Source organism: Lactuca virosa, chromosome 5, assembly GCF_052849685.1.
Source record: "Lactuca virosa cultivar CGN04683 chromosome 5, Lactuca_virosa_CGN04683_v6, whole genome shotgun sequence".
In the NCBI taxonomy this organism is placed as follows: domain Eukaryota; kingdom Viridiplantae; phylum Streptophyta; class Magnoliopsida; order Asterales; family Asteraceae; genus Lactuca; species Lactuca virosa.
In genome coordinates, this window is record NC_136430.1 from 221,414,302 (window position 1) to 221,429,181 (window position 14,880).

Consider the following 14,880-nt stretch of genomic DNA (forward strand, 5'->3'; position numbering starts at 1 on the left):
AATGGGCTTAAGAGCTTAAAGATTATGCTCTTAATGAGTTGGGTTGGCAGCCAGCTGCTTACGTTGGGCGTACGTTGCGTGTACGTGGTCAACAGGCCCGTGCTTGGTCAACCAACGCGTACGTTGGGCGTACAACTGAGTACGCTGGGCGTACTCAGCTGGGTTGACTTAGTTGACTTTTTTGGAATTTTGACTTTTACCTGATTTTGATCAAGTTTGACCATTTTTTTGATTTGGAATGATCTTTCAGTGCTCATCCATAAGGCCCTTACAACAAAGGGACATTGAAATTTCTCAGGGTCACTTGCACATACAGCCACAAGCCTTACACTATCACATATCTTGAACCTAATTGGATAACCCCTACTTATAGAGTAATTTTTCAAACAAAGTTGTAGTTGGTGTGGTGATTCATACCTCTTCCCATGAACTGGCTTCATATTGTTCCATTTCACCTTCAGATCATGGGTTGAGTACGGAAACCTTAATTTGACTTCATCGTCACCCTCACTCTCACTCAACTTCTCCTGTGGTGCTTCATCTTCCGAGATTCCTTCAAAATTTTGTAGGTTTATCTTAGGTATGGTGCATTCGTCAAGCGCTTCATCAATGAGAGTTTTCAGGAACTCGTCTTTGCATCGACTTCTTTGTTTCTTTTTGAAAAACTCATCCAATTCCACGTTAATTGTATCCAAGTCATCTACTGTCTCCATTATCACTACAAAACAAAAATTAATCAGAATATTATAAGGGAAACAAGATAACGGAGGACCACATGGATTTTCTTACCTTTGATTATTCCGAGCTAGGGTTTTGCTTCGATGGAGGGTAAGAAAGGGTTTTTATAGAAGAGTGGGTGACGGGAAGGTTAATGGAGGATGATAAGAACGAGTCGGCTGGGGCAACTGACTAATAGAGGGGTTATCGGTTTGAAGGGATAAACTGATAGCCGATAACCTGTCATTTTCTAGAAAATTAATTTACGACTAAATCGTGAGTCAAAAGTTTGAGCCTTTTCCGCAAATATCCCTCCATCATTCCTTAAATCGCATTTGATAACTTAAATTCTAGGGTTTGACTTTCAATCTGTTGTTCTGTGTTTCCGAACTCGGCGAAGTGGAGTTCAACATGCGGAGATCTGGCTCTTTAACATCCACAGCAAACCCCCACTGGCCCCAAAACCCTAAATCCACCCACTGTTTTCTCTTCCTCCTGTAAATTTTCAATTTTTTTCTTCTCAAAAATTATTGTTTGTTGATGGAGATAAATTGTACGACGAACCGGAATCTTGCTGAGGGCACAGGTGATGATGTTGAAGCCCTTGCTGAGGCCACAGGTGATGATGTTGAAGAGAAAGGAAGTAGGAAGAAACACCGGTGGTTAGCTGGAAAGATAGAAAAAATGGATGAAGAGGAACGAAAGAAGACAAACCAGGCAGCTTCCAACTCAAGCAGGAAAGATGGTTCAAAGCCAAAGTACTATGCCAAGAACTTGGTTCCTGATGAAAATGTAATATTCTATGTCCCTGATTTCTCTCTACTTTTATTTAGGAAATCTACTTGATTGTTCGATCAAACATTATCTCTTTAGTTTCCATCGATTGGCAGGGAAATCCAATTCAGGTACCCTCAAACTGGTGTCATCAGTGTCGTAGACGTGACAGGGGACGAACTGTGCAGTGCCAGAAATGCTCTTCAAAGCGTTATTGTGAGCCTTGTATGACAAGATGGTATGAGTGGTCAAAAATCAAAAACTTTTTCTTCATTTTTAGCTGAGCAACTGAAAGTCGAATGCCTGCATTGCAAGGTTCAATCTAATTGACTTATTACATCATTTTAGCCCTTCACACACTTCTCTCATTGCTTTTTAACTTTCAGTTGGTTGAATTTGTACCATGCTTCCATAACCTACTAGCCTGATGCCTAAAGCCCAGTTTTTAGAAAATTTTGTTTTAAGCTGATGGTAGAAGAATAGCAGTCAATCCCTTTTTTCCAACTGTCCATGAGCACTCATATTTGATTCTTGCTATATTGCCTCTTCATCTTATTCTCTTTGTTGACACTGCTCTGTAGGTACCCTAACATGACAGAGGAGATGTTTGCTGAGTGTTGCCCTTTTTGCCGTGACAATTGTAACTGTATAGCTTGCTTACGCAATGTGAACCCCAAAGTTGGTTCCTGCAGCTCATCTTTTGTTTTGGAACTTATTGTTGTTCCTACTCATATACTCATATCCAATAAAAAAACGTAATACTGAATCTGTTGGTGGTTTCAGGGGAAAGAGAAGATTGATTTCAGACCTAATGATGATCAGAAAGTTCAATATTCTATGTATATCCTACATGTGCTTTTCCCAATCTTGAAGTGTCTCAATGAGGAACACATAAAGGAGAAAACAACAGAATCTATAATTCAAGGTATTTTATGATTGTTCATCGTAGTGTTCTTGTTGAATTTCCAAAATACAGCTCTGATTTCACTTGGCAATCAGACATACTTTTTTGTAAGTTTCCCATAGATTTAATTTCTGGGCAGGATCTTCTTTATCGGATATACAGTTGAAGGATGCAAACTGCAGTTTGGATGAGCGCATAAACTGGTATGTCATTGTAATGTATGTGCAAGTATTCGAGGGATTACATATAATGATATTCTATTTTTCTTATTACATGATGTATGCAGCAACTGCTGTAAAACTTCAATTTTTGACTTGCACAGAAGCTGCCCTTCTTGTCATTATGACCTTTGCCTTCAATGTTGCTTTGAATTACGAGATGGCAACCTTCAAGGAAACAAGGAAGAAGTTATCATTGAATATAGAGATCCAGGTCTTAAGTACTTGCATGGGAAGAATGCCTGTTATGTTGAGACAGCTGCTGAAGATCCTGCACCAAAGGAAAAGCAAACTCATGATTGGAAGTCTCTGGATGATGGAAGAATTCCTTGTCCTCCAGAAAGTATGGGTGGTTGTGGTGGTGGAATTCTAGAGTTGATGCACATAAAGCCGCTTGACACCGTTTCAAGATTGTTGAATGAAGCACAAGAGCTCTTAAAGATGCATAAACCGGAAGATATGCGAGAGATACTTGAGCAACATTGCTCTTGTTCAGATTTTGTGAAAGAAAGCAATGGTGGTGATGAGCAGTTACGAAAAGCTGCATCTCGTGAAAATTCCAATGACAATTACTTGTATTGTCCACGTGCAATAGACATTAAACTTGGAGATTTGAAGCATTTTCAGTGGCATTGGTCAAAAGGGGAGCCAGTAATAGTGAGCAATGTTCTTGAAACTACACTTGGGTTGAGCTGGGAACCCATGGTTATGTGGCGTGCTTTTCGCCAGCTTAAAAGTACCAAGAATGCTGCTATTAATTGTTTAGATTGGTGTGAGGTTGGTTAAGTATGTCCATTTTTTGTATTTCATATTGAATTTTTATTATTATTTGTGTTCTTTGGTAATTGGTGGATATATAGAGTTCATACAAATGTCTTCTATTTCGTTTGATACTGCCTAATCAACTTTTCTCATGAAATGCAGGTTGATATTAATATTCATAACTTTTTTGCTTGGTATACGGATGGTCAATATGACAACGAAGGGTGGCCTAAGATCCTAAAGTTGAAAGCATGGCCTATATCAAATTTATTTGAAGACGGCTTACCACGTCATGGTGTTGAGTTCATCACTTCCTTGCCCTTCAAAGAATATACACATCCTCGTGATGGATACCTTAATCTTGCTGTCAAGTTGCCTGAAAAATCTTTGAAGCCACACATGGGTCCTAAAACATATATAGCTTATGGCGTTCATCAAGAATTGGGACGTGGAGATTCTGTAACTAAACTTCATTGTGACATGGCTGATGTGGTATGCTTTTTCTATTTGGTTCTGCTAAATTTCTACTTGAAATTTCCTGTTTAGACTCTAGGATTCATTGGATTTGAATTTGGCTCTTTAGGCATTATCAAAATGATATGTGTTAGAATGTAAATATTGTACTTACTAGTTGCGGCCCTATTTGCCCATGGGATTGTAGGGTTTCTGTGTTTATACTTTTATATATAGTCTAGTACCTTCCTTGTAAATTAGATTAACATAATGTTTTCAACACCAATCTATGACCTGTTTATATGGTATCAAAGAGAGGTTTAGTGTTGGGGGAATTTTTCGTGTTGAACATCGATTTTTTGTGGCACTTTTCTAAGCACCTTGTAAGTGCACCCTTCTCTTTTTTTCGTTCGTGATTTATTGGAAGATATTCGGAGAAGACAAATCATCTGGCATAATAGGGGTCCACATTTACGTGAGATGCTTCTACTAGCTAACTAACCGACAACAAAATTAATGGATTCAACTTCTTTGAGTGGAGCAAAACTATCTATATCTATCTCTAAAGCATGCGAATGGCTTCTCATCTCACATTTGATCCCTTAAAGCTGATCGTTCTGGTTCATCGTTACAAAGTGATGTTTGTATTTGCAGATCATCAATACTACTAATTGATCCGTCTCGTCTTTGGTAGTTACTGTGAATATGCGAAGGAACTCATGGACTATTGATTTCTTATATTTTGGACAATGCAATAACAAATCTATAATGTTTGCAAGTCTTTTCATCGTGGGGAATAAGATCGATCACTCACTACTTTGATAGATCCTTGTTGAATCTATCGTAAACCCCAGGCATTCTAACAGATTCACAGCAACAAAACACTCAATAATACCAGAAAATTAAGATAGAATTCTCATTCATTCGAGAGGAATGGACTCTCCAAAAGAAGAACAAAGTTCTTTACAAATCAATTCTTAGCTAATCAAAACAAAAACCTACAGGGGGATAAATACTCAAAAAAACTCAGGGAAGTGGTCCCCGGGACAAGGTTAGTGCTCCCACAAAACCGAACAGCCAATAATAACCATAATACCACAAGGACCATTCTACCCCTAAGGCTAAATAGATAACGGAATGACTCTAATAAAGCAAATCAAGTAAAAGCACTCTAAGATTAGTCGGGGCTTATCAATACCGGCGGCCCAAACTTTCACCTTGTCCTCAAGGTGAATGAAAACATTGTATAGCACCCAAATTCGTCCAGGCCGTATCTTGTCCACGTTCACCGCACCAAAGATCTTTTTGACAGTTTCAACGACCTTCCTATTCTCCTTAACAATCACATATAGGGACAAGCGACCAGGAGCCGGCTCCCTTGGCGTCATCATCTCCCCAACAACATTCACAAACTTATGTGGGACTTCAACCAGGATCTCAACACTGGCATTGGTGACCTTTAAAGCATTTGTAACTTTAACTTTCTTTTGGCTTACTTCAGTGTCTCTAACTCCTATAATCTAATCTTGAGTAGTCCAACTCCACCAGAAGACTTGGCTATCCTTTCTTGAAACATCTCTTTATCATGATCGCATGTGCTGGACTCGCTTGTGTCCGCTTCCACCCGGTCAATATTCATTCCAAGTTCTTTTATTATAAGCTGACCTCCCGTAAGGGTGGTGGCCAGAACTTGCAGTTTTTCCTTCCTGTTCTCATCAAAACCAGAAGCTTTAATTTCACAAACCTTAACACCAAGCTTGTTGAGAATCAATTTAATCAATGTATCACTACCCCTATCTTCAGCAACACCTAATAGGGGTCTTTGTTCCTTCAGTGTCCGTCCCCAAATGCTAATACTAGGACCCTTCATTGAGGTGATAGTTTGAGCTTGATGTCTCTTAATTAGGTCCTGAACACCCTGAGACATCATCTCTTTTGCAGCAACAATATGTATTACAAGAGCACGGGCTACAAATAAGATATCATGAGATGCATTGTTCTTATTAGCATTTTTCACAACCTCTGTACCCTTGAGTATTTGTTGCAGAGCCTCTACCGATGCTTTCCTTGTGTTTGGATTGAACATGTAGCTGATCAAACTATTTATGTCATGCCTGGGCAACCAACCTTGCTTTTGAGGTTCAATGTGCAGACGTTTCATTGAATTAATGAGATTCTTGGTTGTGATGTCACCCTGCCGTTGTATTGGAACATGTTGTTTCATACATGTTGCTGCCTCTACTACCCATGGGCTTTCCTGGATGCTAACATTGTTTGCATTGAGGTTTTGACTTTGGTGTTGACCTCCTTGATGCTGTTGTGGGATTATAATATTCTCATTGGGAGGTTCTAGAGAGCTTGGGTGACGAAGCTTGTACCCAGAAATTAAAGTATCCCAGAAAGCCATCCTCCACTCGAATTGGAAACCAACGGCATCATCAATGGAATGAATGATGACAGGTACTTTTGATACCAATCTCAAAGAAACAACTACCAATGAGGGAAATAAGTTTGAGAAATCAGGATTACCGCTAGTTAGAAGGTCAATAATCGTTGAGGTAGTTAACAAAACCAACATCAATCTTGTAACTCTTATAGAATTTATCGAGGAAGAAAAACTCGATTCCTTAGCGGTTGTTCCATCTTCTGTGTTTCTCACCGTCACTGTTGAATTTGGGTTTGTTGACGGTAGGGGAGAGGCGTACATGAGGAAAAATGAAGTCGTCGCTGCTTGGGCCATTTTAGTTATCACTGATTTAATAATATGTGGGCTTATTTTCTCTTTGGTTATCCCAGTAAACCAATGGTCCGATTCACATGATATGGGCCACAAAAATTGATTGTAGCCCACTTATCCCGGTTAAGCCCAATTTCGTGATAACCTAAACCTACCTCTTCCGTTACTTGTTTTAACGTCACCGTCTTCTCTAACAAGCTCCGTTTGACTCTTGTTTGCGTTCCGACCGGGTAAAACGTCGAGCATCGCTCCCCTCCGGCTTCTGAAGATTGGAATTGTCGACGAAGTAAACCTTTCAGCTCTTCCCAATCTCGTATTGGGCACCTTCGATGCTTCCACTCGAGCCAAAACAGGGCGTGACTCTCTAAAGACATCGTCACAACCTTCATCTTATCATCATTTTGCAGTTGGTCGAACGTGAAATACATTTTCTCCTCAAGGATCCAACCTTTAGCATTGTTACCGCTCAACAATGGCATCTCCATTTTTCTGTTCTCGCACCCTAGAGGTCGTGGAGACGGCGGCGCTAATGGAGGTGGAGACGTCGGCGGAGTTGGTTCTGTCGGCGGCAGCATTGGTTGTGGGAGCTGCAGAGTTGACTCGGATTCCGATTCCGAATATTCAACTTCCGAAGATAGTTCTTCATTATCGGACGATGGCGGTGGTGTCAGCACTGGTGGAGAAAGCGGTGGGGCCGGCAGCAGTGATGGTGGAAGCTGAGGTTCCATCATAGGTTTCGATTCCAACTCCGTAACTTCCAAGGATTCTTCATCATCATCCGATTCCAACTCAGTATCTTTCAATGATTCTTCTTCCTCTTCATTGACTACTTCCTCCTCCTTCAAGGTTGAGTAGTAAATTTGTCTCCATTTAGCCTTCTCAGCCTCCATCCCTTCCTCTGAGTAGTAATATTTTTTCATTTATGCTATTTTAGCTTCTGTCTCTTCTTCTCTCTTTATCTGGTTCTGACGATGCATCTCCATTATCTTCACCATCTCTAGCAACTCTGTTCGGATGATCTTCAGCTCTCTATGTGCCTTTGCTTGTTGTTGAATCCACAGAGATTGTTGTTGTTGTTCATTTGCTATCATTTTTTCCCTAGCATCAACTGCTCTGATACCATTTGATAGATCCTTGTTGAATCTATCGTAAACCCCAGGCATTCTAACAGATTCACAGCAGCAAAACGCTCAATAATACCATAAAATTAAGATAGAATTCTCATTCATTCGAGAGGAATGGACTCTCCAAAAGAAGAACAAAGTTCTTTACAAATCAATTCTTAGCTAATCAAAACAAAAACCTACAGGGGGATAAATACTCAAAAAAACTCAGGGAAGTGGTCCCAAAAACAGACCCGGGACAAGGTTAGTGCTCCCACAAAACCAAACAGCCAATAATAACCATAATACCACAAGGACCATTCTACCCCTAAGGCTAAATAGATAACGGAATGACTCTAATAAAGCAAATCAAGTAAAAGCACTCTAAGATTAGTTGGGGCTTATCATTATGTCATGGAATTCAAGAAGGTATATAAGGAGCTTAATCTCTTGTTCCATTAAGTTTTGATGTCAAAGCTATGCAGTTAGAGGGAACAAGTAGCTGTCATCAATTTCTTGACTGGTTGCGATGAGAATTTGACTCTATCAGATTTCAGATTTCAGTTCTTGAATGAATCTTCCATTTCTTCTTTTCAAGAAACATGTGTGTGTGTTTTCCGAAATGAGAATCATCGGTCACCCCCAACTTCTCAGCACAACAGTGCTTTGGTTAGTTGAGGGGGATTTTCATTTCATTTTGCTTAATCCCTCCATCTGGTTGGAGTCTTGGAGAAGTCCAAAGGACGAAATTTTGGAAATCATTAGATGATATTCTTAGGAGCATCTAGGAGGACCGATGAGTGGTCTTTAGGGGGTGACTTTAATGATCATATAGGAAGAGAGACGATGAGTATGACAGTGTGTACGGGGTTTTTGGTTTTGGTAATTAGAACAAAGAGGGGCGTATGTTGGTTGAGTTTGTGCCTATGCACGATTTGCTTTGGTGGTCCAAAATTTTCTTTTTGACCTATCTCTAGTCCAACTCCATTTCTTTAACTCCTGGTTGTAAACAAGAGCTTAGGGAAAACTTAAAGGATGAGCTTACGTTTTAGTAATGTAGAAAGGGGAGCCAAGGTAGCTAGACCAAGAATTCTTTGGGAAAACTTAAAGGATGTGATAGTCAAGGTTAGGGATATGATTGCTTTAGAAGTGAATTTTGGAACCATTCATTCGACTAGTTATGGAATAGTGCTGGGACTCATTCCCTCCAACCCACAACAAGTCTTAATTAGCAATAGAGCTACTGTTGATACCTCCAATATACCACTCCCTCCTCTTCAGTGGGTTGGGAGTGATAGGTTGTTTAATTGGTTTCACTAACCCACTTCATCTCTCTCCTTTTCTCTTGTACCATGTGTTCTAAGACTTGTATCTTAGTTGTTTTGTATTTTTTTTAATTGAGTGGGTTGAAAAAGATAGGACTTTCATGTGTTGTGGGTTGAAAAAGATGAAGAAAAAAGAGAGAAAAAAACTGATGTGGAAGTGGGTTGGGAGGGAAATGACTCCCTCCTCCCTTAGAGAGGTGGCCCAAAACACTTGGGATGTCGATATGGAAGGCCAAGAAGCATATAGAATTTTGATGGTGGAGCGATGAGGTTCAAGGTAAGGTCAAGTTTAAAAAAACCCCGCTTTAATGAGTGTTTATTAGTAGTGAGGAACCGAGGATGATTGAGTCATGGCAAAGAAAAGATGCAAAAGGAGAGAAGGAAGCAATGGTTAAAGCAAAGTCTATAGTATATGGAGCCATGTACATGAGATTGGACACAAAAGAAGGGGGTCAATGGTATCTACAGGCTTGTTAAAGCTAGAGAGCAAAGGAAAAGAGATATAAGAAATGTTAGGTATATTGAGGATGATAAATGTCGAATTTTAGTGAAAGATGAGGATAATAAGAGGGAATGAGGTAGTTACTTGCATTCTTTGTTGAACAAGATTGCTTTGTTAGTGAGGGAAAGAGTTGGCTCTAACCGAGGACATGATCCCATTCTTAGGGGACTTGGGTATTGTTTTTTGTTTATTTTTTAGTAATATATAAACCTTTTGTGAACATTTAAGCTATCATGCTACATCTTTTTAAGTGAAGAATTGTTTCCAAGAGAGATGCTCTCTACTTTGCATGCTGAATTTGTGTTTGGTTTTTATATATTTTCTGGCGACTATGCAGGTGAATGTATTGACTCATACTGCAACTGTTACCCCCAGCTCTGACCATTGTACAAGGATAAATTATTTGAAAATGCTGCACAAGGTTCAGGATCAGAAGAAACTTTTGGGAGTGGTAGGGGAGAATAAAGAAGGAACACCAGGTAACAATCATGTTGAATCTCAAAGTTGAAAGGAAAACTAATATGATATCGATGTTGAAAAAACTAGCTACTCTTTAGATATTTGGTTGTGTTAACACTGGAAGCAAAGCCAAAACGTTGGCTGAGTTTCACATTGGTTACAATCAAGAAGATAATGGGAAGAGAAAGGATTTACTAACTGAAAAAATGGAAACGCAAGAAAGAAAGTGAAGTGCAGGATATGAGAGAAGTTTTCAAATAAATGCACTGAAAAATCTGATAGACCATACATATACTGAAGAACTTAGCACTACTTAACTAACAGAAGCTATTGAAGAAGTTGATAACCAGTGTGGTATTTCAGGTAGCTGTGTGGATGGATCTGATTCTGATCTGGAAGAGGGAGGTGCTTTGTGGGATGTGTTTAGGAGGGAAGATACTCCTAAACTGGAGGAATATCTCAAAAAACACTTCAAAGAGTTCAGACATGCCTTTTGTCTTCCACTGCAGCAGGTATTAATCCTTACGTTCAGTTGAAATTAATGTATCTGTAGCATCACAATCCTACATAGCAATTTTCTAAATTGTCCCATTGTATTTTCTTGGTCCAGGTTATCCACCCAATTCATGATCAAACATTTTACTTAACCATGGACCATAAAAGGAAGCTCAAGGAAGAGTTTGGTTAGTATGCATTTGCAAGGCTCTATATATCAGCTTTCACTGAAAAAAGATTTTATGATTGTGCTCATTCTTTTTGGTTATGATCAGGAATTGAAGCATGGAGTTTTGTCCAAAAGCTTGGGGATGCTGTCTTTATACCTGCTGGATGTGCTCATCAAGTTAGAAATCTAAAGGTTAATAACTTACCACTAGTTTTTATCCTCTTTCAAAACTGCTTTAAATTGTTCCATTTGGAATTATTGGGATCAAGCAGATTTATTGGCATTTCTCATCTTCTTCTCATGCATTAATTGCCTCAAGGGTGTTTATTGATTTTTCTCTTCTTGTTTTCATTAATCGAGTAATTTCAACATGGAAGGGATCTTATGAAGTTTATGTAACTGTATTAATGGAAAAAGAAATCGTATCTAAATTGCATAGTAAAAAATTTATAATTTACGGATATTTACATAATCTGAAAACTATGTGTTTGCATAATTTCTGTATAAGTGATTAAATGTTGGAAGTTCCATTTATTTATTCCTCCTTAAGACAAATGGGTTACTTAATCAAGTCTTTAGTAATACAATACTATGCTTATTTCAACATCTAAGATGCTTCTAATTGATAGTAGAAAAGCTATTGTTTGAAAAATATTGTCTTGAGTGTTATCGTTTTATAAAAGTCTGTCTCTGAATTTAACTGTTATATAAACTTTTGCATAAATGTGTTGTTCTTTAGCAGTCATGTATAAAAGTTGCATTGGAATTTGTTTCTCCTGAAAATGTTGGTGAATGCATCCGACTGACAGAAGATTTCCGCCTTCTTCCCCAAAATCATTGGGCAAAAGAAGATAAGTTGGAGGTAAAGATTCTCTTCTTTATATTTTACAAATAATTTCTTTTTACCAACATAGTATTATATATTAATTAATAAAACTGAAATTATTATATAACCTGTCCAGCCTACCCATTTTCCCACATATTTAATGTTGAACAAGTAAATTTCTTGCTTTTATTTTTATGATATGTTGTTTTTCACCTATTTCTTGTCAAAGTATATATATGCTTTTGTAACTTTATAGTTTATAGTATGCGTGGCATCATTTGATCCGATTTATATAATAGTTTCTAAACAGTAATCATCGTAAGAGTCAATCAGGCTCATAATTTCATCTCTTTCATTGTTTTAAATTTGATTTGTTACAAATTAAAATTGATTTCACTAATTTACAGGTGAAGAAGATTGTATTTCATGCAGTGGAGGCAGCTGTGAAAGACTTAAAGTTTGTTGCCAAGTAAGTTGATACCATTTCTTAGACTATATGTTTTCTGGTCATTGATCAAGTATAAAAAGAGGAATTAAATAAAGAAAAAGGAAAATGAAAACAAACACCGAACTAGTTGACAATCCAACCATGGGTTTGCCATTTTTTTTTTTTATTTTTACTTCCCACCTGTCATTTTTTTATTGGCTGATCTATATTTTTCATAAAAAAATTCTGGTTTAAGTTGCATTTATTTTTATGTAAAAAAATTGTAAATAGAGCCTAATATTGGCATATTCGTACATGTATATACTATATAATGCCATATTTTTATATCTTTAATTTCATATTTTCTACAGTGGAAACCCCCAAAAAGATTTAGGACTAGTGGAGAAAGGGACTATTCCGTCCACTCCAACCCAAAAACACAAATTACCAAAAAAAGTGCAAGGGGCAAAATGGGAATTACAGATTGATCGTGACACAACATGTTCCCATCATGTGGATAATGAAGAAAACGGATATGAGGTGAATAATGAAGAAAGTGGTGGCAGCATAAAAAGATCAAGGACTAGTAAAGAAAGGGACTATTCTCCCCACTCCAACCTAGAAACGCCAAATAGTGGTGGTTCAACGGTTCACCCTCCTACAAGTGGAGATGCATCTAAAATGAAAGGAAAAGCTAAGGTTTCACAGTCTTCTTCATCTCCTAATGAAATTGTTGCAGAACTTCGTGCAATGAGAGTTACCAGAGACAATGAAGTTGAACTCATGAGAAAAAGACTCGACTTGGAGCAAAAAAGGGAAGAAAGGAAGAATAAGAAGATGTATCACATGCATCTCAATGCATTGTTAATGAAAGAGCACTTATCGCCAGAAGATGAAGACATTAAACGCCGTCTCTTGGCGATGTTGTGTGGATAGTGATTGTAGTGTATTTTAGATGCACTTCCATCTTTTATTTATGTAATATTGTATATTATGCAAATGTTGTATCATGATTGATAGTTATACCTAATTATTAATGCTAGTAAAAAAACCATGGCGCGAGTTCGAATAAGTTTAGCGAAATTTGTGGAGGTTTGATTGAAATTTGTAAATGTCATGATGTTTCTAAATGAGTTTAATCAATAATAATAATAAGGTTTTAATGCAACAAAATAAAAAGCATCTTTCAATTGATTTGTTCATTTTACAAAGCGAGTCTTAGAGCACAAAGGAAAAGTCAAAACTGAAAAAATGATGAAATTTGTAAAACACATGTAGTAAGAGACCCAAAGTATAACATTGCCAAAAATGGTGTGGCAAAAACCCAAAGACATATAAAACACATGTAGTAAGGGGTCCAAAGTGTAACATTAGCAAAAATGATGTGGTAAAAACCCGAAGACACCAAACTATACTATTGCCAAAGGTCTAAGGGACTAAAAGTGTAACATTTGCAAAATTTTGTGGCAAATCTTTAAAGGACCTAAAAAGTACTATTCTTAAAGAGCATGTGAATATATATATATATATATATATATATATATATATATATATATATATATATATATATATATATATATATCCAAAGGTCTAAGGGACTAAAAATGTAACATTTGTAAAGTTTTGTGGCAAATGTCTAGAGGACCTAAAACGTACTATTCCTAAGAGCCAAGTGAATATATATATATATATATATATATATATATATATATATATATATATATATATATATATATATATATCGGTTGAGAACTCATATTTTCCCGAGAACCCGACAACTAAAAGTGGAGCGTTGGATCAAAAGTAATTCATTAAGGACATGATCGTCATCTTACCAATCTCATTTAATGTTTTTTTTTGTGTTATTTAATATATTAATATAAATGTGTAAAAACTTACATCATAAATCAAATTTTCAGATTTTTTTAAATATATATTTTTTGTTTTTTTTAAATGCAAATTTTTTAATTTTTTATAGAAAACATGAATTTTTGAAAATAAATTGAAAAAATATTTTTTTTAAAAACAGCAATTTAAAAAAAAAACTGCATTTTTTTTTTCAAAAAAACTGCAATTTTTCTAATGAAATCTGCATTTTTAAATAAAAAGCTGCAATTTTTTCAAAAAAAAACTGCAAGTTTTTTAAAGAAAGTTACATTTTTTTCAAAAAAAAAAACTGCATTTAAAAAAAAAACTGCAATTTTTTCAAAAAAAAAAAGTAAATTTTTAGGTGCATATATGTATATTTTTCAAATGCATATATGTATATTTCTTATACTATAATATTCGTAAGTAAATCACAAAAAATCTCATTTTTATTAATTAATCTATAAACATAATAGTACAAGTATCTTATTCGATACAAAATAAAATATAAAAAATAAAAAAATGCTACAAATTTCAAAGTGTTTTCATGTCTTCGTGTCAATATTTCCTTATTTTCTTCAATTTATCATTTTTCACCTCTTCAATATTCACCACAATTTCTTCCAAATCTACAAAAAAATTTAAAAAAAAATGATTGATGCAAAAACACTCACAAAAATACATATGTGATTTTCATGTGATTAACATATGAATCACATGCGATTCAAATATGAAACACATGCGATTCACATATGAATCACATTTACATATGACATCGTATGTAAATCACATGCGATTCACATATGAATCACATGTGATTTACATGTGAATCACATGTGATTTACATGTGAATCGCATGTGATTTACATGTGAATCATATGTGATTTACATGTGAATCAAATGTGATTTACGTGTGAATCACATGCGATTCATTATGTGAATTACATTTGATTTACATGTGAATCACGTGTAAATGTGATTTACATGTGAATCATATGTGACAAACTTGTGATTTACATGTGAATTACAGGTTATTCATATGTGAATTACATGTGATTTACATGTGAATCACGTGTAATTGTGATTTGCATGTGAATCACATGTGATTCATATGTGAATAATATGTAATTTATGGATCAAGAC

General features: G+C 36.4%; 1 protein-coding gene across 5 annotated transcripts; it reads left to right on the plus strand.

The window, feature by feature from the left end:
• Window positions 1-1,084: 1,084 nt before the first annotated feature.
• Window positions 1,085-12,943, plus strand: LOC145114457 (lysine-specific demethylase JMJ26-like). 5 transcript variants are annotated; one of them, XM_079050466.1, is made up of 14 exons: window positions 1,085-1,509; window positions 1,608-1,729; window positions 2,073-2,169; window positions 2,275-2,416; window positions 2,535-2,598; window positions 2,682-3,390; window positions 3,538-3,867; window positions 9,833-9,974; window positions 10,318-10,466; window positions 10,565-10,637; window positions 10,725-10,810; window positions 11,358-11,480; window positions 11,852-11,913; window positions 12,243-12,943. In XM_079050466.1, the coding sequence occupies exons 1-14, from the start codon at window positions 1,258-1,260 to the stop codon at window positions 12,805-12,807; spliced, it is 2,916 nt and encodes a 971-aa protein (XP_078906592.1). In that variant the 5' UTR covers window positions 1,085-1,257; the 3' UTR covers window positions 12,808-12,943. The 5 variants fall into 5 exon arrangements, with proteins under 5 accessions (XP_078906592.1, XP_078906593.1, XP_078906595.1 ...); XM_079050467.1 differs by having other exon boundaries at window positions 11,361-11,480; XM_079050469.1 differs by having other exon boundaries at window positions 1,408-1,509; window positions 1,591-1,806.
• Window positions 12,944-14,880: the final 1,937 nt, after the last annotated feature.

What these genes read in the sequence shown, in the direction of transcription:
- LOC145114457 (XM_079050466.1), top strand. Translation starts at nt 1,258, where the DNA reads ATGGAGATAAATTGTACGACGAACCGGAATCTTGCTGAGGGCACAGGT. An exon ending in ATTGTGACATGGCTGATGTG is followed by an intron (nt 3,868 to 9,832) that starts GTATGCTTTTTC and finishes GCGACTATGCAG; the next exon opens with GTGAATGTATTGACTCATAC. An exon ending in GACTTAAAGTTTGTTGCCAA is followed by an intron (nt 11,914 to 12,242) that starts GTAAGTTGATAC and finishes TATTTTCTACAG; the next exon opens with TGGAAACCCCCAAAAAGATT.